We start from the raw sequence: 24,660 nt of genomic DNA, 5'->3' as shown, positions 1-24,660 counted from the left end.
ATATAAGTAATAATATTATCTACAGCCAGCTTTCCAGACACCACCTCAGGCTGATCAAAGAAGGTAACAATTCCATGGAAGCCATCTTTCACATGAAAGTTCACTAGAAGATTTGCTGTTCTTACAAACCTGGTTTAGGAGACATTCCCACAAAGTCATTGTACTTACTGTGTGACTCCGCTTGGGGGTTCCATGATAGCTGATGCATATAACGCTGTGACGGAACCCCGAATGGAATCAGTAGGAATCATTTACTTCTACTGTGAACCAGACACCTCTTTGGTGTCCTTTTTACAAGATTTCCATATGTTTCCACTTCATTTGGAATACAGAATAACGTCATTGACATGTCCCTCGAGCGATTGTCTCAGAGAAAGGGCGGTGTGAGCTAAGGAGCTGCTATACAGAGGACCAAGTCATATAGAGGACCAAGTGATATGGAGGACTAAGTGTGGTTGAGGTGTATCTCCCACTACTGAGTAGTAAGTGAGGCCCCCATGGTGTGCACACCAGTAAAGACTATGTTTGAAGTGCCCGTAGGTCTTCCATAGTTGAGGACTTATGGGTGAGTTAGCGACAGTTTAGGACTGTGTTTCATTGGTACTAATAAGTAATATGCTACTGGCATATATATGGGGGATGTTATGGCACAGTAGGCCACCTGCCCGGTAAAGTATGAGAAGCGATAGCATAGCAGAAAATATCTAAAAGTTAGTTATGCATCAATGATGTTTATTGTTCCTAGTGTTGGGTTGGGCTACGGTATTTAGCTGAGTCGATGTTGGACAATGGCCAGCATGTGTGGCGAAAGTGACTAGCTGTTGCCAAGGGTTGAATGCTATGTACCACAGATAGAGATAAGCGAGCACGCTCAGTAAAGGCAGTTATTTGAGCGAGCATCGCTCTTCGAGTAACTCCACACTCGTCCGAGCAAATGCGGCGGGGGGGGGGGCAGCGGGGGTGAGAGAAGGGGAAGGGTGGGAGCTAGGGGGAAAGAGAGAGTTATCTCTCAATCTCCCCCCCCCCCCCCGCCGCCGCATTTGCTCGGACGAGTATGCAGTTAGCAACGTTTAGGTAATCATGGCCCTCCTATGGAGTAGCAAAATATAACTGACACTGTTCAGTAACGTTCTTTTATTATATGTGTCACTTCCATCCATCACCACTACACTATACATACTACCAATGCTCCTCCATTCAAACTCTTCAACCCTGCAATAGGTTGTAGCGATCATCCCAGCAGTTATTTAATTATCATCCATCCTACAGAAATATTTTCCTTTTTTTTCCTTCTATATACTTTCCCCAGCATTTATATGCTTGGGGGTCTTCTCAAGCCGCTCTGCAGTATCAACATTACCTGCATGAATTGGGTACACATCATCTCCACTTCAAGATCTGCATATTCATCCACTATTGCATTCCCCTTTTAATGCAACATCACCTATGGTCATCTGAACAGTGAGCGCCTCCTTCTAATAACATTGCATCCTACAGAAATATGATAGATGTTTCTAGATGGGAAAACCATTTTGTAACTGGATTTCCTGCCTATATTAGCAATAACAATGTCAACTTGTCAACAGTAGTTATGACTAGGGATTATATAATATAGCATCCAACATGCCGATATCACACAAATGTTTCAGAATCTGAGACAAAATTCTCTTTGCCTCCCTTTAGCAAATTATGGTCAGTCATACATATCCCCTGCATTGCAGTACATGGATATGCCAGTGGTAAATTAATGTGATTGTTCCGAGCAAGAGAAGCCAAGTAATCCTGTAGATATGATACCTTTTAATGTCTAACAAAAATACATGATGTTATAGCGAGCTTTCAGACCTACTCAGGGTTCTTCCCCAGGCATAGTAATAAATGCTTATGCTGCATACCTCTAAAGCTAAGCTGCTCCTCTGACTCATAGACAGAAGAACAACCTTCCATGATGTCCGTATGAACTAAGAGGGTGTCTGCAAAGGCCTTGCCCTAGTGATTCCACTCCTTTAATAAATGTTACAACTTTTTAACAGACCTAATAATATCAAGCTGAAATACATTGATAAATACAGAACACATAAGATCTTGCATTATCTTAAACGCAAATACATTTCCACCCTACAAGGTCTCAAAGGTTTTTGATATAAGTAATAACATTATCCATAGCCAGCTTTCCAGACACCACCTCAGGCTGATCAAACAAGGTAAAAATTCCATGGAAGCCATCTTTAACATGAAACCATGTGACCGGGACTCCATTGTCCTCCAGACGTTTCTTGTAGAGTATTCCATCATCACGGAGAACATCAAACTCACATGTTAGTATGTAGGCCTTTGGTAGTTGCCGTATCACAGCATCATCGGAAAACAATGGAGAACATGGAAGCTCAAGAGATTTCTTAACCTTCTCATAAACACCTTTATTAAAGGGCGCCATGATGTGCGGTTTGTAGCCTTTGACCTGGAACTCTTCAGAACTCAACCACTTGTTTAATTTCTCTCGTACTTCAGGAGTAACATGGCTGCCCTTTATCATTTCCTTTGATAAAGAGAGATCGGCACCGATATACATTATTGCACAGTATACAGCACGCTCTCGGAGTAATAAGGGGACCATCTTGTTTTGTTCGTATGATGGTACATTGAAGTCAGCAATCTGCAAAGCGGGGTATATCATTACCTGGGCAAGGGGCTTTGGAATATCAGCTATACCCACAAGGCATTGACAGACCCCAGCTGTGAGATTGCCCCCAGCACTGTCTCCACATATTATAACAGAAGAAGGATCGACTCCATGTTCTTGTGCCGTCTTCAGAAAGTGAACTGTAGCCTTGAGGCAGTCATCAAATGCGGCGGGGCATCGGTGCTCTGGAGCCAGGCGGTACCTAGAATTAATCAAAAATGTGTTATTAGATCTTCAATGATATGGGAAACAAAGGTCTCTATCTGGATAATTAGAGGTCCCCATATACTTTGTTAATGCTTATACTCAGTTTGGCAAGTTTTGAGGTGTTTTGCATAAGGGGTTGAGAGATTACATTAAAGGGCCACTCTGGCGAAAGCACATTTTTCCATCACTACACCCCTCACCTCATTGGCTGTCATACTCTGGAGGTTTACTCTGTGTATTCCAGCCACTTCCATACAGTACAATCCCACATTAGACTCTATCCTGACAGTTGGCTTTTTTAACTTTCAGATTTATATCTATCCCATGATGCAATCAGTACAGCATTAACTAAGGTTATATCATTATACCTGCAGATGGGGTACACTTTAATTATCATTACCTTGTATATTTGCCTAAATAAGCTACAACCCATAAGTATACAGTCAGGAAGATGAGCTGTGATCTCCTCTATTATACCCGTGTGACAGGAGCTGTGTGATCATCATCAGTAACTGTGACAGGAGTGCCTGTGTCCCCCTCAACACAGTTGTTGTGGTAGATCCATGCAACAGCATCACACAGACTATGAAATTGACTGTAAAATGAGCCCAGAACCCCCAAGTAGATCTTAGCTAGTCAGAACTGAGATCACATGACCATCTTAGAAGAAAGAGACCAAGTGTCTCAGAGAGAAAGACATAACTAACCAAAGTAACACTATTTCACTTATATATATTGGGGTGATAGCTACCCAATGAATAAATGTAAACAGTCACCAGAATGGCCCTTTAATACTGTGAGCTAAATAATGTAGGCCTCTCTCACACAAGCAGTTTTGAGAGCGTTATACGCAGTACCAGTCTCCCATTGGCTTTACCTGTGCCTTTTACACACAGCACGAGAAATTCATATAGCTACCTCACGTAAAAGGGTAATAATTAGAGTTGAGCGGATAAAGCAGTTACTCGAGCGAGTATCGCTCTTCTCGAGTAACTGCTTACTGGTCCGAGCGTGCTCGGGGGGAGGCGGGGGATGGCAGAGGGTAGTGGGGGGGGTGAGAGAGATCTCTCTCCCCCCCCCCCACTACCCCACGCCGCGCCCCGCTCACAACCAACGCCCCCCCCCCCCCGCCGAGTCTGCTCAGACAAGTAAGCAGTTACTCGAGAAGAGCGATACTCACTCGAGTAACTGCTGTATCCGAGCGTGCTCGCTCATCTCTAGTAATAATGTCTACTTATATATGTGTAATGTGCAAAGATGTGGAAAACATTTTTGATGTGCAACAAAACATTTTGAGTTTCTGTTTCCATTGATATCAAATTGATGTATCTGAGTGTCATTAATGAGTTATGGGGGTTTCAAATTGGATGGATTATTTGTAATAACCCTGTATAGACCGGGAGCATGAAAACAATATACTGTGTAATAGCACAACTGTATAATAGCGCAACATAATGGCATCAAGTATGATAACTGATTCACTTTGAGTGAACTATATCTAATATAAAGAAGCCTACAGGCTTTTCTTGCACCGCACTTTGACCCCTCTGTCTGACCTTTGGTGGATGATTTTGGTGTCATTAGATTAGTTACATTCTCACCACCACCGTAAAATCATATCATTTAAGATTGATTTATTGAATGACTTGTCAAGAGCATTGCAAGTTATAATGGTAAGTCTATGGGTGCAGTGCTGTGCTTCACCACTGCAGAGAGTGAAGGGTTGCTAAGTGACGAGGAAGCCTCTGACAAGGAAGAGTTGAAACGGAGGTTCGGCTTTCGGGGAGCAACTGAAGCGGAGGCTTGGCTGTCGCAGCGTGTGTGCCGCCCACCTGACTAATGTGCCTGTCAGTGTGCAGGCAGTGGCAGTGCTTAGGCGGCTGGAGCGGCTGATATATCAGCACTGAGCACTGTGTGCACCACTGAGCACCGCCGCGCGGCATGTGATGGGGGAGCTACGGCCAAGGGCGTAACTATAGAGGATGCAGGGGATGCGGTTGCACCCGGGCCCAGGAGCCTTAGGGAGCCCATAAGGCCTCTCTTCTCCATATAGGGAGCCCAGTACTATGAAAAAAGCATTATAGTTGGGGGCCCCGTTCCAGGTTTTGCATTGGGGCCCAGAAGCTTCAAGTTATGCCTCTGGCTATGCCTGCATAGCCAGTGTAGAGGATGACCGGGAAGCCCCTGTCTAACCTCTGGGCCGGTGCACAGCTGGGAGCGGACAGGGCTGTATACACTGTACTGCCGACACATACCGGAGATTAGAGATTGTGAGAGAGAGTCTATCGGCACTGTTGTGTGTCAGGCAACAGCGCCGCTAGAGAGAGTGAAGCTTAGAGAGAGAGAGATTACAATGTTAATGCTAGAGAGAGTTGCTCAGGCAGACAGACAGAGAATGACAGAGAGAAGAGACAGAGAAAGAGAGGGAGAGACAGAGAGAGAGAAAGATACCGCGAGAGAGAGACAGACAGAGAGAGAGACAGAGAGACAAAGAGAGAGAGGGAGAGAGACAGAGAGATACCACGAGAGAGAGACAGACACAGACCGACAGAGAGAGACAGATAGAGAATGACAGAGAGAAGAAACAGAGAGAGAGGAAGATACACAGAGAGAGATACCGCGAAAGAGAGACAGACACAGACAGACAGAGAGAGAGACAAAGAGAGAGACAGAGAGAGAGATACCACGAGAGAGAGACAGACACAGACAGACAGAGAGACAAAGAAAGAGACAGACAGAGAGAGACCTGTAGGTTTTTTTATATTAGATATCTGCTGCAAATACAAAGTGACTCTGAATAATACCTAACCAGCAGATTTAGAAGTTCACAATAACCATTTTCCCAAACATTTTATGTCCGTGTGGCAAACATCGGGTTAATCTCATTGTTAGAATAAGTACAAATAAAAGTTCTGCTTTAATCTCAGATTTCTAGCAAGGAAGCAGCTAATAAGGTGATCGGGATCTCACAAGACAATAATTATTCTCAGTGAAGTTTGTACTTTCCCACAATACAAACACCCAAAATAAATAAATATTAGCGTTCCCATCATCATATTCAAAGGCCCACAGCAAGTTTACTATCTGCAGAGCTGATTAAGGCCTCATGTCCACGGGCAAAAGAAGAATTAAAATCCGCAGCAGATTTTAACTCTTCTCCTGCACGCGGATCCGCACCCCATAGGGATGCATTGACCACCCGCGGGTAGATAAATACCCGCGGATGGTCAATAAAAGTGATTTTAAAAAAAATGGAGCATGAAAAAATCTGGACATGCTCCATTTTCATGCGGGTCTCCCGGGGGACGGCTCCCGCGGGCTTCTATTGAAGCCTATGGAAGCCGTCCGGATCCGCAGGAGACAAAAATCAGATTTTACTCACCCGCTCCGTTTCTTCTCTTCGCCGCGGCGCCATCTTCTCTCAGTCGCGGCCGGATCATTTTGCTTTGGGCCGGCGCATGCGTGGGGCACGTCACCGACGTCATCCTGCGCATCCGCCGGGCCGAAGAAAAAAGATCCGGCCGCGACGCAGAGAAGATGACGCGTCAGCGAAGGAAGGATCCGGAGCGTGCGGGAGGTGAGTTAATTCTGATTTATTCTTATTTTCAGCGCTCATGTCCGCGGGGCAGGAGGGACCCGCTGCAGATTCTCCATGGAGAATCCATAGCGGGCCTGATTTTCCCCGTGGACATGAGGCCTAAGGGTGAATGCAATCGGCCGGGTCGGATTCCAACTGCCAAATTCTCGCAGAGGGATGTGACCCATGCCCCTGCATTGACCTCTCATTTACCCGACCGGCATCTTGTCGCTCTGCTCTGAGATGTGCCGGTTGGTGCACAGCCGTACATGCGCAGTGCAGAGCGGCGCATCAGCTAATGCAATCCTATGGCAGCAGGCACCGGCAGAAATTCTGCACGAAGTCTCGCTGAATTTCCGCCTGTGTTCATTTAGCCTAAGGGCTTATTTTTTGCACAAGTTCTAGTATTTAATGATATTATTTGGATGTACTCACAACTTTCCATCACTTTTTATTTCATACTTTTGAACTCAAGATGAGCTTTAAAAAAAAGCAATTCTGACTTTTTTTTTTTTACAGTGTCTACCGAGCAGGATATAATATGATACATTGCTTCTTAAGGTTGATATGATTATGCTGATATGCTAAATTTAAATAATTTTCTTATGTGTTAATATTTTAAGGCCGCCTGCACATGAGATAGAAAATTAGCTCGATTTTTGAGCGATTCGTGCGAAAAAACTGAGAATTATGAAACCTATAATTTTCAGTAACTTCATGCCTATCATGCGATGTCGCAAATTTTTGGAAATCACTGCATGCCCTTTCTTTCTGCGTTTTGCTATTTTTTCTCACCCGTGTTTCCCCATGAAGCGTCTGATTTACAACATGGCAACGCACAAACTTGCGATATAAGTGCGATGCAATTTTAACATTATTGAGCGAGACAAATGCACAGGAGAATTGCAGACAGCAGCGATGTGAGATTATTTTACAGGAAAAAGCATCGCTGAAGGACAGACATCGCATGAATAAATATGCAATATTTCATGAGTTTCTTGTGGTAGTATGGCCGTGAGTTTCTGGCGCGGTCGCCCATGAGAAGTTTTTTTTAATTAGGCATTTTTTTAAAATTCTGATTTATTGAAAAATTTTTACTAATGGCAACTTATCAGCACCCTTTGATCTCGTCACAGAGGAAAGCAATGGGTGACAGAGGGAGCACCCTTCCTTTAAAACCCCTTAGATGCCCCGGTCACTGTTGACTTCAGCATCTAAGGGATTAAGTAGTTGGCATTTAAAGTAAAAGCCCAATTGTCATTAAATTGCTAAACTGTTGCTCTTCCCAGCATGAGTTTTCCATAATGAGCAAACCTAACGCACAGTAAAAAGACCTATGGGGAGGTATAGAGCCCATTAGTGACCGCCATATCAAAGTGCATTACTGGTTATTAACATGTTAGAGGAACTATGCCATCTTACCCAACAGAGACAACCACAGCTCCAGAATTCTTTGTTAGGTATCCACAGAGACTGTCATAAAGATCTAAAACCAAATGAGCAAGAAATTAGTCTATCAATGTCTATCAGTATCAAAAAATGCTCCTATGTTGGGCACATATAAAAAAAAATGACCTAATTAGAGATGAGCGAGCACTCAAATGCTTGGGTCCACGTTATTCGAGTCGAGCTTTTCGTAAAATTCGAGAGCTCTACTCGAGTAACGAACCCATTGACTACAATGGGAGACTCGAGCATTTTTGTATGAGGGACGCCGGGTGCCGAGCTTTTTTTTTTTTCTAGGTTTGTTTCTCTCTCTCTCCAGACAAAAAATTTGCCAATGCCGCGCGCTGCCTCGCGGCGGGTAAGGGCCAAAAAAGGCACATCACAGCAGGGAGGAGCCCAAAACTGGGGTGGGGTCAAACACGGTTGATGCTCGTTCGAGTAACGAGCACCATTGGTATGCTAATACTCGAACGAGCATCAAGCTCAGCAGAGTATGTTTGCTCAACTCTAGACCCAATGCATTTACATATAGATTTTTACATAAGTTGCTACTGATCATGGAACCAAAAATATGTAAAACCATCCTAAGACTCCTAACATACATTTTTTTTGCAAAAATGCTGAGTTATTGATGTTTTTCCACAGGGTTTTTTTGTCAATTTTTTGAGCAAAAAACATCATGTGAAGATATTAACTGTCCCTCAATAGAGTATTATAAAATGTACAGCTAACAGTGCATTTCTGTATTGGTGTTTTTTCTTACTTTCGGTGTATCTTTTTGTGTCTACAGTGTTTTTCAAAATCGCAGCATGCTCTGAGTATGGTGGGGTTTTTTCAGGTGTTTGCTCATAGGCTTCTCTATGAGATCAAAAAAAAGCCAAAAAAAACCCACCGGAAATGTTGTGAAAAAAAGTAGGTATCATAAAAATATGGCATTGTATTCTGTGTTCTAGGGGGAAAAAACACAGAGAAAGAAGTCCCCTGATATCTTGTTATTTTTTTGGGTGGAAGAGAAGCTCTACGTATAGCCTCAGGGTTTCACCTGCTTACCAATACTTCCATACATGAATCCTCCTCCATGAAAGAACACGACTCCTTTTCTGCCACCAACAGAAGGAGATCGGGGCTGGTAGACTCTCACCGGCACTCCATCAAATTGTAAGTCTTTCTTGAAGATCTCTGGATCCTCCTTCGGCTTAGACACCAATATTTTTTCTAGCAAACGATTAAACCCAAGTTTCTCGAAGAACTCCGTCTAGAGTTTGATCGCAGTATAAAAGCTTTAATAGATATTCCCTTAAAGGGGCTGTCCATATTTCAAGTCTCATATTCCAAACAACCAAAATGCAGCCAAAAAGCATTTAAAAATACGGTATGATTTTGCCTTCATAACAAGTTCATAAAAGGGACATTAACCTACTTATTTTCTGTACTACATGACCTTGATTTTTACATCCCATTTTAAATTACACAGTTTACTAAAGTTTATGGGCTAAATTGGGACAAAACCGATGCAAACATTTTCCAAAAGATAAAAAATAGTTTCGAGTGCCTCGGATACTGCAAGGGGCTCAACAACACAATGTGTAACATAAGACAGACTGCCGAAAGAACAAGTAGCCACACAAACAAGAAATTCATGATCAAAGCCACAAGACACGGACTCACCAGGATGAAGATGCCAGTGACAAACATATGTATTCTCCAAAGTAATTTCGGATTCGCAATCCCCGGTGGGATCTCTGCTTTTGAGGATGCATGCCAAGTTACCCCCAAAAATATCAGCAAACAAACCACAAGAAAAACGGCGATTACACCCAATGGAGCCGCTAATACTCCAAGCATTCTTGCAGCTGGCTGTGTGTTCACCTAAACCTAGTACTTCCTGGCTCCTCTCAATATTCATTACTGTTCAGTCAATGCCAAATAGCTGAGCGTAACGCCCTCTTAAAGGAGAAGCGATAGAGGTTGCTGGCATGTGATGGCACAGTGCATAACACCTTTCATATCTGGTATAACACCTTTCAAGTCCCCCAACCTGGCAGCTGCAAGGCACATGTAAACTTGGATCTCTCCAAATACACCTAATCTGTAACAATTTGGCAACTCTCTACTAAATGGTTCCAATTCTCGATGCTTTCACTCATCTTGGCAGCGGCTGGGATTCCACGCCAAGCTCTGATCTGCCAGGTCATGTGGAAGCTTGTTAGCTACTCACACTATGCAAACAACATACGTACCACATACCGAGGCTTAACACAACCCTGACAACATTTTGGCACATAATCTATGAACGGAAACTTTCGTAAAACTATAAGTTTCTAGCGACATACTTCTGTTAAAGGGAACCGGGAACCCGTCATCACATTTCAGTACAGTAAACAGAGCGCAGCGATAGAACTATGATATATACCTTATTTTCCTGTTGCTCTTTATAAAAGTGTACCTGTAAAAATGACGTTTATGAACGTCCCTTGACACGTAAGTTTGGCAGACCGGCCCGGGGGGCGGCCAGCCCATCTTTGTTGTCTGAACTCCACTCCTCTCTGCTCCTATAACGTGTAGTGCACTGTGAATCTTGCGCTTACAACGGGAATTCACTGACCGGCACATTCAAAGAAAACAGGTTTATCTCATCGTTCTATCACTGTGCTTTGTCTAACATGATGTGATGATAGGTTCCCTTTAAACCCTTCAGCCAGCACCTACAGAGCCAACCATCAGAACGTCTTACTCGTATGCAGAAGCCTTGTTGGGTGTATTGCTGTCTATGATCCTATCACACTATCACCCGCTATGGGCCTTTACTTTAGTTATATGCCAGGTGCCTTACTGTGCCATGACAAACATAATAAACATGCAATATTACATCATCATACTAAATACCTATTCAAGGCCTTACACTAAAGATGATGCCATATTTAACACCATTCAATAACATTAACCCTTACGGGTAGTCCCATACAAATAAATAAAATAAATCATGTTATTTGTATAACGCCAACTTATTCCGCTGCGCTTTCAAGTATTTTTTATTTATTATTATTTATGTTAAGTCAATGGAGAGGGGCAGGGAGAGTGAGGAGTGAAATCTCCAGCTGCCCCACTGTAAGCCAGTGATACTAGGTGCCATGCAGCAGCACAAGAGCAAGTATGTGCGGGGAAGAGTGTCGCGCATCGTTTGCCCGACATTCGTCCAGTCTAAATGGGTCTTTAAAGCACCCATTGGATCTCAATGAATGAAAGACTCAAATGGAAAATCTCTACTGATATAAATTGTGTAATTTGTTGAGAACAAAATGACAAGGGTCAAGGGAAACCAAAATCATCTACTAATTGAGGGCTGCATTCCAAATCACCCCAAAAAATTAATTTGCACAAATTTCATCACAGCAACTCATTATGTGACTCAGTAATGTGCATTTCCACCCACATACCTGTATGCACTCCTGACAATGTCTCGGCATGCTCCTTATGAGATGGTAGATGGTGTTCCAAGGGGATCTCCTCCCAGATCTGGATCAGGACATTAGTGAGCTCCTGGACAGTTTGTGGTGCTACTTGGCAGGGTCAGATCCACTGATACAGAACACTCTTTATCGAAGTTCTCAATTGGAATTAGATTTGGACAACGTGAGAAACAGTCAATGGCATCAATGCCTTCATTATCCTGGAACTCCCTATACACTCTGGCCACATGAGGCTGGGCATTGTCCTGCATTCTGACTGCCCTGATAACTAGCAGCATAGAGAGTCAAAGTATCCTGTCTATGGGTAGAAAGTAATTCTGACAATGAGCTTTCCGTGGAGAATCCCTGCTCTTATATGCTCCAATGCCCGCCCCCAAGTGCTGGGAGCTTATCACCTACCAACCAATCTGGTAACAGTATCCTCCTACTGTGAGGAACACCCATCCTACACATCACAGCCCAGTGAAACCACTCACAGCACTGGTGAGAGACCACGCCCCAGCCCAGGTCACTCGGGAGCCTCCCAAAACAGAAATCACAGCGCTCATACAGTATAAGCACCAGGCGCCAGTTCCATTGAAGGAGAACTCACCACTTCCCTTGGTAACCTGTTCCACTCATTGATCACCCTCACTGTCAGAATGATTTTTCTAATATCTAATTTGTGTCTCCTCCCTTTCAGTTTCATCCCATTACTTCTAGTCTTTCCTTGTGCAAATAAGAATAGGGCTGATATTTAGCCCTTCAGATACTTGTAGACAACTATTAAGTCTCCTCTCCTCTTCTTTTTTGGAAGGACATGATGTGCAGAATGCTCACCATCTTAGTAACTCTTCTCTCAACTTGCTCCAGTTTGCCTATGTCCTTTTTTTTTTAAATTGGGGTGCCCAGAACTGGACACAGTATTCCAGATGAGGTCTGACTAAGGAAGAGTAGAGGGGAATAATTACGTCATGTGATCTCTGTGCTTCTCTTAATACATCTCAAAATTGTGTTTGCCTTTTTTTCTGCTGCATCACATTGTTGACTCATGTTCATTCTGTGATGTATTAGTATACCCAAGTCTTAGCTTAATTTCTCCCATTTTGTATGTGCCTTTTTTCTTTTTTTTCCTCAGATGTACCTAACGTAAGAAGCTGAGGAATATTACAGAGATATACAAAAGAAAACAGATTTTCAAGTTTTATTTTTGGCAACAGGTAGTATCTGCTCAGTGGTAACGGCAATTAAAGTTAGTATCTTCTGCAATTGGATGTTACAAGGTATTACATCTGTTTACAAAAATATTATACTCATATCACAATCTAGTCAGTGAATTATTTTTAAATACAAAGCTATAGTAAAACAACTATAGAATAAAGACCAATTCAGTTGAAAGGAATTATCCCTCTACCTGTAATGAAACCCAGCGCTAAGACAATAAGCAGTAGACACACCAAAGACACACTTGGAAAAAACATATAAAACTTGGGAAACAGTGACCACAATATAATAATAACAACAAATACAACCCTCTGTGTTGTCCCTTTAGCCTAAGAGGGCTTTTGGAAAGTGGCTACCATAGTAATTCAATTCCTTTAATATATTTTACAACTTTGTAGCAGTCCTAAAACCATTAACCCAAAATGCATTGATAGATACAGAACACATAAGATCTTGCATTATCCTAACCACAAAATAACAAATTTCCACCCTCCAAAGTCTCAAAGGTTTTTAATATAAGTAATAACATTATCCATAGCCAGCTTTCCAGACACCACCTCAGGCTGATCAAAGTAGCTGAAAATTCCATGGAAGCCATCTTTCACATGAAAGTATGTGACCGGGACTCCATTGTCCTCCAGACGTTTCTTGTAGAGTATTCCATCATCACGGAGAATATCAAACTCACATGTTAGTATGTAGGCCTTTGGTAGTTGCTGGATCACAGCATCATCGGAAAACAGTGGAGAACATGGAAGCTCAAGAGATTTCTTAACCTTCTCATAAACACCTTTATTAAAGGGCGCCATGATGTGCGGTTTGTAGTCTTTGACCTGAAACTCTTCAGAACTCAACCACTTGCTTAATTTCTCTCTTACTTCAGGAGTAACATGGCTGCCCTTTATCATTTCCTGTGATAAAGAGAGATCAGCACCTATATACATCAGTGATAAGTATACAGCTAGCTCTTGGGGTAACAAAGGAACCATCTTGTTTTGTTGGTATGACGGTGTATTGAAGTCAGCAATCTGCACTGCAGGATATATCATTATCTGGGCAAGAGGCTTCGGAATATCTGCTATACCCACAAGGCTTTGACAGACCCCAGCTGTGAGATTGCCCCCAGCACTGTCTCCACATATTATAACAGAAGAAGGAATGACTCCATGTTCTTGTGCCGTCTTCAGAAAGTGAACTGTAGCCTTGAGGCAGTCATCAAATGCGGCGGGGCATCGGTGCTCTGGAGCCAGGCGGTACCTAAAATTTATAATACACTAGCTTACCCGTCGCGCATTGCTGCAAAGACAGACATACATACATACATTCGTTTTTATATATCTAGTGTAGTAATGCATAAAGGACAGACAGACAGACATACATTCATTTTTATATATATAGATGACATCAGGAAGTGAGAGAATTAGATTCCGTATGTAAAATTTGGACGCTAATTCTTTGGCGCTTAGAATTGAATAATCGAGTTGGGACTCTTGAACTTTTCCTATTTATGACATAATCAATGCTCGTGCCAAATTTTAAGTTTCTATGACATTGGGAAGTGAGAAAATTAGATTCCATATGTAAAATTTGGACGCTAATTATTTGGTGCTTAGAATTAAATAATTGGGTTGGGACTCATTACCTTTTCCTATTTATGATATAATCAATGCTCGTGCCAAATTACATTGGGAAGTGAGAAAATTAGATTCCGTACGTAAAATTTGGACGCTAATTCTTTGGTGCTTAGAATTGAATAATCGAGTTGGGACCCATTAGCTTTTCCTATTTATGACATAATCCATGCTCGTGCCAAATTTCAAGTTTCTATGACATTGGGAATGTGAAAATTAGATTCCGTACGTAAAATTTGGACGCTAATTCTTTGGCGCTTAGAATTGAATAATCGAGTTGGGACCCTTGAACTTTTCCTATTTATGACATAACCAATGCTCATGCCAAATTTCAAGTTTCTATGGCATTGGAAAGCGAGAGAATTAGATTCCGTACATAAAATTTGGACGCTAATTCTTTTGGGCTTAGAATCAAATAATCGAGTTGGGACCCATTAACTTTTCCTATTTATGACATAATCAATGCTCATGCCAAATTTCATGTTTCTATGACATCGGGAAGTGAGAAAATTAGATTCCGTACGTAAAATTGGACGCTAACTCTTTGGCACTTAGAATTGAATAATCGAGTTGGGACCCATTAACTTTTCCTATTTATGACACAATCAATGCTCGTGCCAAATTTCATGTTTCTACGACATCGCGAAGTGAGAGAATTAGTGGCAGTGATGGAAATCGAACGATCTACGTGGGGGGGCGTAACTGTCGACGACGCTCGCACGCGTGCCATTTATCGTAGGATAGTTGTACTATGCCTATAATCTTCCCAGGAGTGTACTCAACAACTTCCCAAAGTTTCATGGCGATCGGATGAATGGTGTAGTCGCGCATAAAGGACAAACAAACACACAGGCACACAGACATACATTCAATTTTATATATATAGATTTTTTTTATTAGACCTCTGATAATATGGGAAAGAAGGGTCAATACCTGGATAATTAGAGATGTCTGTATGCTTTGTTCGTGACTTACATCCAGTTCACCTAGTTTGGTGACATCTGCATGCTGAGTTGGTGAATTACATTAATAGTGTGAAAGCATTTAATTCCACCTTCTTGCCCTTCCCTCCATTCTGTTTTCAGTATCATTTCGATGCGTATCAGATGTCACCAAGGAGTTAAGCATGTATGGATGTGCATGGCGGTGTGTTTGTAGTGGGCTTGGAAGCCAAGACCGCTCTTTAAACAGTGTCAGCTGCCTTTGACTATGGAAATCAAGCTGCAGTGACCGGGATTAGAGATGACTCTGATCCTGGCCATTAAAGATCTAGATGCTGCTATCAGTATGGACAGTTGCATTTAAATGGCATGGCAAAGAGAATGGGTTCCCTCTATCTCCTGAATAGCATTGTAAGGTGCTACTTGTTTGTCATGGCAGCCTGCGGCTTTGTGAAGGCCCTGCAATAGTTGTTTAACTCTAAAAACTGCCTGTGATAAAAGGGGTCTTGAAGATACGATCTTCCAATCACTTGCATAATACATTGCAGTACTAACGACAACCCATCTGCACCCCATGATCTCACTGCAGGGGGGAAGTGATGGGTGACAGATGGCGCACCCGCCTTCTTAAACCACTTAGATGCCCCCTCAATATTGATTGTGGCAAATAGGTTTTTAAATGGCTGAATTCAGAGGTTTTTCACATTCTGGCCATCAGAGAAGAAGCCCACTTGTCATTACACTGCTGAGTTCTCGCACCTCCCTGTACAGGTCTCCCATGCCGAGCAAAATATGACACACCTTAACAAGGTGTATGGACAAGTTTAGCCATAAAAAGCTGTATTGCTGGCTACTAACACATTAACCCTTTCCAATCCACTGTCTGACGTCTGAAGACATTGTGATTGAAGGCTGTACAGCTCCGATGTCGGAAGATGTCCAGCAGGGTATTCTTACTGTATATTACTGTCCACTCTGTTGTCGGGGGCCTCTCCAGCATTTCCCATACAGCAGTACTGGCTCTAGTCAGCAGATGGCGCCATTGCATAATGGCAGAAAGAATAGGCCCCCTAGGAAACCCTGAATCCAAAATTGGATTGCAAAGGGTTAAAACATCAGTAAATGTTAGAGGAATTATGTCACCTTACCCAACAGAAACGACCACGGCTCCAGAATTCTTTGTTAGGTGTTCACAGAGACTGTCATAAAGGTCTATAACCAAATAAACAAGACATTAGTTCCTGGATCCAATGCCCATCAGTGTCAAATAATGTTCCTATATTAGGGCACATATAAGAAAAAAATGACCTTTTAAGTTACATATAAAGCTATCACTAGTTGCTAGTTGATTATATAATGCAACCAATTATGGCATGTAAAACCATTGTGGGACTCGTGTCACGCAGTTATTTTTGCAAACACTTCATATTTTTGGCGTATCTGCCACCGGGGATTTTGTTATATTTTTTGCAGCAAAGAACAACCTGTCAAGACGCTAGGTGTAAGCCAGTATAGTATTACAGAATGATAGTTGTAATGCCATTTTGGGTCCAACTTTAAGGCCTCCCTCACACAGGCATTGCTAAAAACGCACGATATTTCAATTGTGGCGCTTTGCAGTGATTTTACCTTCTCTTTCGGATGCAGGAAATTTGCATATGGTCAAAAAATACCACCAAAAAAAGACCCTGTGCAAAAAGCAGGTATCCTAAAAAAATGTTTGCTATTTTCATGTGTTCTTTTGCGAAAAGAACTGTAAGAAAAAACTAAGGATATTAAGACGGCAAAAAGTTTGGGCCTGTCTGTAGGAGCAGGAAAGCTTAGCTGCGTCTTTATAACTCCCATAGACTATAGGAAAAAAACAGGTTAATTGATAGTCACGGGGCCTTTGTTGACCCTCCTATCTGACTGACATTTTTGATATCCTATATTTGACATCATTACCCCTTTTCACCGGCCATAGACAGCAAAATGTATGTAATATCTATGGAGGGAAGTGCAAAAATGGCCACGAAGAACTCTGGAGGCACTAAGAAAACTAAAGGGTCAGATGAGTTAAAATCCAACCTGTCCAATCAAACTTCTGATACACAAAAGATTTCTGCAGATCTAGTCAAAATTCACCAATAAAAAACTAGCATTTATGACCAAGTTTAGGACTTTGTTGATTTTTCTGTTTTTGTCAATAGGCAAGGTGTGACTGGCTCTAGAAGTATGTGAACCAACAGACTCATGTACACTTGCTTTATTAACTACATTCAGTATATACAGCAGGAGAGTTCCCAATGCATATGGTGAACCTGGCTACCGGGCCACATCTACCAGAGACTTACAGTTGTAAAAAAAAGTGTATGTATACATTTTTTTACAGTGGGGTTCAATAAGCAATGTATGCCTCTGTATCATTCAAACCTGGCAACTTCAGTGGGAACACCCAGCCATCTAATGTGTATTGGGTCCTCCCGAATATCTCCTGATATCTTGATATTTCTACTTGGAGAAAATAAGCTCTCTGTATGGATCAATCTTTGAGCCTTAGGGTTTGACTTGCTTACCAATACTTCCAAAGATAAATCCTCCTCCATGCAAGAACACGATTCCTTTTCTTCCATCAGCAGAAGGAGATCGGGGGTGGTAGACTCTCACCGGCACTCCATCAAATTGAAAGTCTTTCTTGAAGACCTCTGGATCGTCCTTCAGCTTAAGCATGGATATTTTTTGTAGAAACCGAACAAGCCTCGTACTGTTCATTATTCCAAGTTTCTCAAGAGCCTCTCCCTAGAGTTTGAGAGAAAAAACCAAAAAAAAAACTATAGATATTCCCTCCAAGAAGCCATACAGATTGCAGTTCTGCAAAGTCCAAGCATAGTTAGTTATTGACTCGGAGCCACCATACAACAAAAAATGTAGCAAAAATGAATTAGAAAAATACTCTATGATTTTGCCTTAGTAATAGCACAGTAACCATTTCATAAACGGCCCATTTGCCTGCTACATTGCGGTACTACAGACTGTTGCTTTTACATGTGATTTTATATTACACTATTGTCTTTAGTAAACTTTAAGCAAAAAGTTTCCAAAGCATAAAAATCAGCATAGATTGCCCTGGAAACTGCAAGGTGTTCAACTACAATGCGTACTTTCATAAAATCCCATTTGCTAGTGTTACACCTGGTCATAGAAGCAAAGTGACCATAACCAGCATTCTGAAGTTTTTAGTATAACACAGACTGCAGAAAGAAGAAGTAGGCACACAAAAACATAAATTCTTGATCTAAGCTTCAAGACGCGGACTCACCAGGATGAACATGCCAGTGGAAAATATATGCATTCTCCAAACTAATTTAGGATTCGCCATCCCCGGTGGGATCTCCGCCTTCGAGGATTCATACCACGTTACCCCAAAAAATATCAGCAAACAAAGCACAAGGAAAACGGCGATTACACCCAGCTGAGCGGCTAATACTCCAAGCATTCTTCCAGCGTCTCCTGTTTGTGTGTTGAATTAAACCTCGCACTTCTGGATCCTCTCGATAGCAATCACTGTATAGTAGGACAGCTGTGTGTAACACCCTCTTAAAAGGCGAGTACCACATGATCTGTATAATGAGGTACAGTAATAAATCTAAATGAACAGGTTGGTGGTATGTGATGACACAGTGGTGGCAAACTATAAATACTATTTACAATGTATCACTCCACGGGAGGGGTCAGTATAATTAAATGTTTCAACACTGCATATCATTGGCATTCTCTTAAAGCAACAGTAAGTAAACATTTTTACAACATTCAGCATAACACTTCTTAAGTCCTCGAAATTGGTAGCACATGTAAACTTGGGCCTTTCCAAATATGTCCAATCTGGCAAGAATTTAGCCACTTTCTATTGAATGATTCCGAATCCCATTCATTCAGGGCACTAGCCATATTTTATGGTCCATTCACTCATCCTTGTAGCTGCTGGAATTCCATGTCCAGTTCTCAGTAAGGTCATGTTGAGAGCTCATTAGCATCTCATACTTGGCACACAACATGCATACCACATACAGGGGCTTTATACATCCCTGATAACATTTCAGCAGATAATAAATGTGTGGAGGCTAGAGATGAGTGAGCACCAAAATGCTCGAGTGCTCGTTACTCGAGTCGAACTTCCCGCGATGCTCGAGGGTTCATTTCGAACCCCATTGAAGTCAATGGGCGAACCAAGCATTTTTGTATATCGCCGATACTCGCTAAGGTTTTCAATTGTGAAAATCTGGGAAATTCACGAAAGTGATGGGAACGACACAGAAACGGATAGGGCAGGCGAGGGGCTACATGTTGGGCTGCATCTCAAGTTCCCTGGTCCCACTATTAAGCCACAATACCGGCAAGAGTGGCCCCCCCCCCCCCCCCCCCCGCACTGTCAGCATAAAGATCGTTCTCCTCTGTGGCAGAGAAGAACGATGTTAGCCCATTGAATTCAATGGAGCCGGCAATACAGCTGGCTCCATTGAAAGCAATGGGCTGCCGGCGAGCGCGGGATGAATTTTCGGGAAGGGCTTAAAAATATAAGCCCTTACCTGAAAATCATCCTAAAATGTGTAAAAATAAAAAATAAAAATTTTGTCAGCATAAAGATCGTTCTCCTCTGCCATAGCTGTAACAGCTGTGGCAGAGAAGAACGATGTTAGCCCATTGAATTCAATGGAGCCGGCAATACAGCCGGCTCCATTGAAAGCAATGGGCTGCCGGCGAGTGCGGGAGTGAGACACCCCCCCACCCCCCCGCACTGTCAGTATAAAGATCTTCTCCTCTGCCACAGCTGTATTGCCGGCTCCATTGAATTCAATGGTCAGTACTCGTTTAATCGAGACGAGTACCGCGTGGTGCTCGTCTCGAGTAACGAGCATCTCGAGCGCCCTAATACTCGAACGAGCATCAAGCTCGGACGAGTATGCTCGCTCATCTCTAGTGGAGGCCTTTGCGAAAATATACACTTCTCAAGACTTAAATCTCAGATCACACTTACAAGACTAACCATCAGAATTCCTTGATCGTATGCGGAAACCTTGTTGGATGTGTTGCTCTTTATCACAATATTACTCACTATCAGACTTTTCCTTCCGGTCTCACACAAACGGATTTAGCAGGCGATCCTTGAAAAAATCCTTGAAAGGTGTGCATTTTTGAATTTTCCTTCACATTTGCGGGTACGAATTGTGTTTTCCGCAAACGGGAGGAAAATCGCAGTATGCTCTATTTTACCACGGAATCTGTGCGAACAGCCTCCATTGATGTCAATGGAGACATCCAACATGACAAACATGTAACATTACATCATCCTATTACATACTTTTGTAAGGACTTGCAGTAAAGATGGCACCATATTTAACACAGCTCAGTAGCATTAACCCATTTGTGTAGTGCCCTAAGGTCCAGGACCCCACCCAGGACAGGCACTCCACATACAACATAAGCAGGGGGAAAGAGTGCATTCACATTTGCCAGTGAACACTTTGCTGAATATAGGCCTCTCTGTAGCACTTGGTCTTTTGCAGTGGTTCCCAAGCTAATGGTCCAGCAGCGCCCTTCTGGCTGCCGACACAGTCCTTTTCTCTTAGGGTATTACGCTTGCTACAAAGCTCTTGGTAATACTTTCGTCAGTCAACTCGGTTCAGCAGCACTTGATCCTTCAATGTCGCATTGCATGAGGAATCAACGGGAAGGGATACTCCCTCTCGTCACATGAATTACACACACAAGCCTTCATCTTCATTGCCTCCCTCATCTGTGTAGCACCCCCTGGGTAGACCTTTAATGAAGGCCCTTGGTCTCTCTGAGCCACTCTATGGTCTAAATCCATGACCAATCCCAAGCATGAACAGAGATTAGGGACCGCGCTTTGGAGACCGTGAAGTAACAGTAATAAAATTGGAGAGGTATATATATAATATGGGACTTACCTGGTGTTAGCGGCCAAACCTAAAATGAATTTCAGGTTGGCCACAACACCTAAGAAGGTCCCAGGAGGGGATTGATAAGCTTGATTCTTACGTATTACAATACATCCTCCAGATTTGGAGAGCGTCCGGAACATCACCAGATATCGCAATGGAAATCCAGGAAGTAAAGCAGGTGGGTGTAAAAATTTGGCCAGTGCTCATAAGGAAAACAAGTTACAAAACAAAAGAGAGGGACTTACTTAGAAGGTAGGTCTCATTGTTCTTGAGACCCCCTATTGGGAATAGGTAGCCAGCCAAAGGTATATTCAATGCTCTTTAATAAATCCAAAAGGCAGGTGAATACAAAATGAACATGTGGGTATACCAAGAGAGGGGTAGCTATGACCCCTTTTTAGTGACGCCTCCCAGGGCGGGCGCACCAGAGTGACGTCACACAGCGCCCCCTTCAATGGAAGTGTTCAAACAAAGGCTGGACAAATATCTGTCTGGGATGATTTAGTGAATCCTTCACTGAAGCAGGGGGTTTGGACCCGATGTCCCTGGAGGTCCCTTACAACTCCATCATTCTATGATTCTATGATAGGAGCGACGCTGCGCTCCACGTGTGTTCCAAAGGACGTCAGTTGGCATCCACGGAGCATCATTGTGTGTCAAATGCATCCCGAAGGACATGGGAAGGCCTATGGACACTTTTACTACAAAAACTCCCCTAAAATCAAGTGTGGTGGCCATTTGTCTTAACAAGCATTATGCTCTAAAAGAGTTAATATGCTCTCATCAAAAATGGCGTGTTCATCTAGAAAAAAGTTTGGGCTAAAAGACATAATTACATACAAAAATTGACATACAAAAATAAATATGGATATTGATGAAAAGACTAGACATATATATTATTGTGAGAGATTATAAAAACAATAAAGAACAATGAAGGATAATGAAAAAGGATCAATACAAACTACAAAGGCATGCATATATTAAATACTGATACTTCTGCTCCTATAGACAGCCATTTTTCTTGAAATATTTAGAATAAATGAAAAATTTATGTGAAGCAGAGTTTTAAAAACATCCCATATTAGTATTATAAAATTAAAATGGATATATACATTTACATCTGGTCAAAATTAAAATTAAATAGCCTTTTAAGGCAATTACTATAATATTTCTAAGACTATATAAAAAGACCAAAAACTAAATTATTATACAAAATAATTAGCTTTATACGGTTTAAGACTAATACTAAAATATTTATGGACAGTTTATGCATAAAAGTACAAATCTAAATAAATATAGGTAAATTATTAAAAAACGAGGAAAAGGAACAGGGACCATGATATTAGTAAATGCAGAAAAGGTTTAAAAAACTGAAGTGTAAAAAAGTCAAAATGGACGGAGGGTGTAATTAAAGTGGAAAATATAGATAAAGGAAGGCTAATGAGATAATGGATGATAACCTAGATCTCTTCCAAAACCTTGTTGAAGCCATTTGGAACAAGACAGTTTAAGCGTAAAATCCAATACATTTCTTTCTCTCTGAGTCTGGAGGAATTACCAGATCCCACTTTTTCCACAGGAGGTACTTTTAATGTAATGTGCTTAAAGGGGTTGTCTCGCGAAAGCAAGTGGGGTTATACACTTCTGTACGGCCATATTAATGCACTTTGTAATATACATCGTGCATTAAATATGAGCCATACAGAAGTTATACACTTACCTGCTCCGTTGCTGGCGTCCCCGTCTCCATGGCTCCGTCTAATTTCGGTGTCTTCTGGCGTTTTTAAACGCGCTTGCGCAGTCCGTGCTTCTGCCTGGTGAATGGGGCCGCTTGCGCCGGAGAGCTGGTCTGCGCGTCGTCATCGTAGCTCCGCCTCCGTCACGTGGTGCCGATCAGCCAATTAGGTGGCTGTATCGGCAGTGGAACGCAAGGAAGGAGAAGAAAATCCACGGTGCACCTTGGGAGAAGACCAGCGGCGCCATCTTTAAAAGAAGAAAAGAAGAAGCTGTAGAACGCTGATGCAGGTAAGCAAAATGCTATTTTTAAAAACTAACCAATGCTTTCTTTTTAACAGGGCAGAATGCGGGGGTAAGTGGAAAAAAATTTTTTCGATTTCGCCGCGGGACAACCCCTTTAATATGAAAGTGTTGAGAAGCACTGCATTTGAGATGACCCTTCAAAATATTGAAGTGATGTTTGTTCATCCTGCTTTCGTAAGGTATTGGCGGCCTTGCCTATATATCAAAGATGGCGGGGCGCTCAATTAGATCAATCACATATGAAGTACCACAGTTTAAAGAGTCCTAAAGTCTAATAGAGGGGTGACCTGGGATAGTCGGTCCCTCTTTTATTCCCCATGCAGAATCATTTGGCAGCACTTATATATCTTGGATCCACATCTATAGGATCCACTTGGACCACTAGGGAGGGCATTCACGTTGGTTGATGAGGAAGAATGCGGACATGAGGGAGATAAAATATTTTGGGGAATATTGATACTGAGGAAAGGATCTCCCCTAAGAATGCCCCAATGTTTCTTCAAAATGAACTTTAGAGCAGCAGGTTGAGTATTATACTGGGTAATAAAAGCTGTTTTAAAGAAAGCATTATCTTTGCCTTTTTTGAGTGCATTAGTTGTCATTCCAGTAATAAAAGTGTCCATACGACTTCCCACGACCTTTGGGACGCATTTGAGACGCAATGATGCTCCAATGGATGCCAATTGATGCTCTTTGGAACACATGTGGAGCGCAGCATCATTCACTGGGCGCCATGTGACGTCACTTAGAGACGCCCGCCCCAGGAGGAGTCACTAAGAATGGGCACCACTCCGGGTGGGATAATAACTGCACTACTATGTAAGTAGGTGTTTGTTTCTTGACAATATTATGCTTGGGAAAGGGGTCTCAGGTACCTCAAAACATGTCGCATTCACCCTCTCCTGGTATACCTGCATGTTCATCTTGTATTCAAATGCTTTTGGATTTCTTAAAGAACATTGAATATACCTTCGACTGGCTGCCTATTCGTACTAGGGGGGTCTCGAGGACAATGAGACTTTTCTTTAAAATAAGGCCTTCTCTTTTTTTTGTAACTTGTTTTCCTTATGAGTGCTGCACAAATTATTACACCTATCTACAATCCCAAGCATGGGGATATAGCCACTCTAGTCTCTGCCCCTCTAATGTGGCCTCTGCCACTTCAACTGACTAGACTTTGCTCTGCTCTACCCTTCATCTGCTGCATCACAGCCTCTCTAAAAATTGCTATGTCACTTTCTCGTAGGTGCAGTTCTCTCATTTTTATAACACACTCCTTCAGTGCTTAGAAGCTTCTGGTAGCCCCCTACCATCCCTCCCACCCGTCTTCTGCAGGGAGACAAAGCTATATTAGAAAATCATGTTAAAACAAAAGGGAATGTGCATTCACATGCAGGTTTAATTGGAATGAGCATTCCATTTTGTTTTAATACGATAAAGCTGAAGATTTTTATATATACTAGAGCTTTGCTTCTGTGTTGGATTTACCTTGGATCTGGCCCGGCGCTTCACCCGCAGCA

At 42.3% G+C, this 24,660-nt stretch overlaps 2 protein-coding genes across 4 annotated transcripts; both read right to left on the bottom strand.

Annotated features, from left to right (window-relative positions):
• Positions 1 to 1,787: 1,787 nt before the first annotated feature.
• LOC136632088 (arylacetamide deacetylase-like 4) lies at positions 1,788 to 11,608 on the bottom strand. 3 transcript variants are annotated; one of them, XM_066606705.1, is made up of 4 exons: positions 11,351 to 11,608; positions 8,964 to 9,168; positions 7,890 to 7,953; positions 1,788 to 2,885 (listed from the first exon to the last, which is right to left on the bottom strand). In XM_066606705.1, the coding sequence occupies exons 1-4, from the start codon at positions 11,378 to 11,380 to the stop codon at positions 2,129 to 2,131; spliced, it is 1,056 nt and encodes a 351-aa protein (XP_066462802.1). In that variant the 5' UTR covers positions 11,381 to 11,608; the 3' UTR covers positions 1,788 to 2,128. The 3 variants fall into 3 exon arrangements, with proteins under 3 accessions (XP_066462802.1, XP_066462800.1, XP_066462801.1); XM_066606703.1 differs by lacking the exon at positions 11,351 to 11,608 and adding an exon at positions 9,582 to 9,814; XM_066606704.1 differs by lacking the exons at positions 8,964 to 9,168; positions 11,351 to 11,608 and adding an exon at positions 9,582 to 9,904.
• A 944-nt stretch (positions 11,609 to 12,552) lies between these two features.
• Positions 12,553 to 18,776, bottom strand: LOC136632086 (arylacetamide deacetylase-like 4). Its single transcript, XM_066606702.1, has 4 exons — positions 18,457 to 18,776; positions 17,714 to 17,936; positions 16,307 to 16,370; positions 12,553 to 13,843 (listed from the first exon to the last, which is right to left on the bottom strand). Exons 1-4 carry the CDS (start codon positions 18,631 to 18,633, stop codon positions 13,087 to 13,089), a joined length of 1,221 nt encoding a protein of 406 aa, XP_066462799.1. The 5' UTR covers positions 18,634 to 18,776; the 3' UTR covers positions 12,553 to 13,086.
• Between the last annotated feature and the right edge of the window lie 5,884 nt (positions 18,777 to 24,660).

The sequence above is a fragment of the Eleutherodactylus coqui genome, chromosome 6 (genome assembly GCF_035609145.1).
Source record: "Eleutherodactylus coqui strain aEleCoq1 chromosome 6, aEleCoq1.hap1, whole genome shotgun sequence".
NCBI lineage: Eukaryota > Metazoa > Chordata > Amphibia > Anura > Eleutherodactylidae > Eleutherodactylus > Eleutherodactylus coqui.
This window is presented reverse-complemented; position numbering and strand designations above follow the sequence as displayed.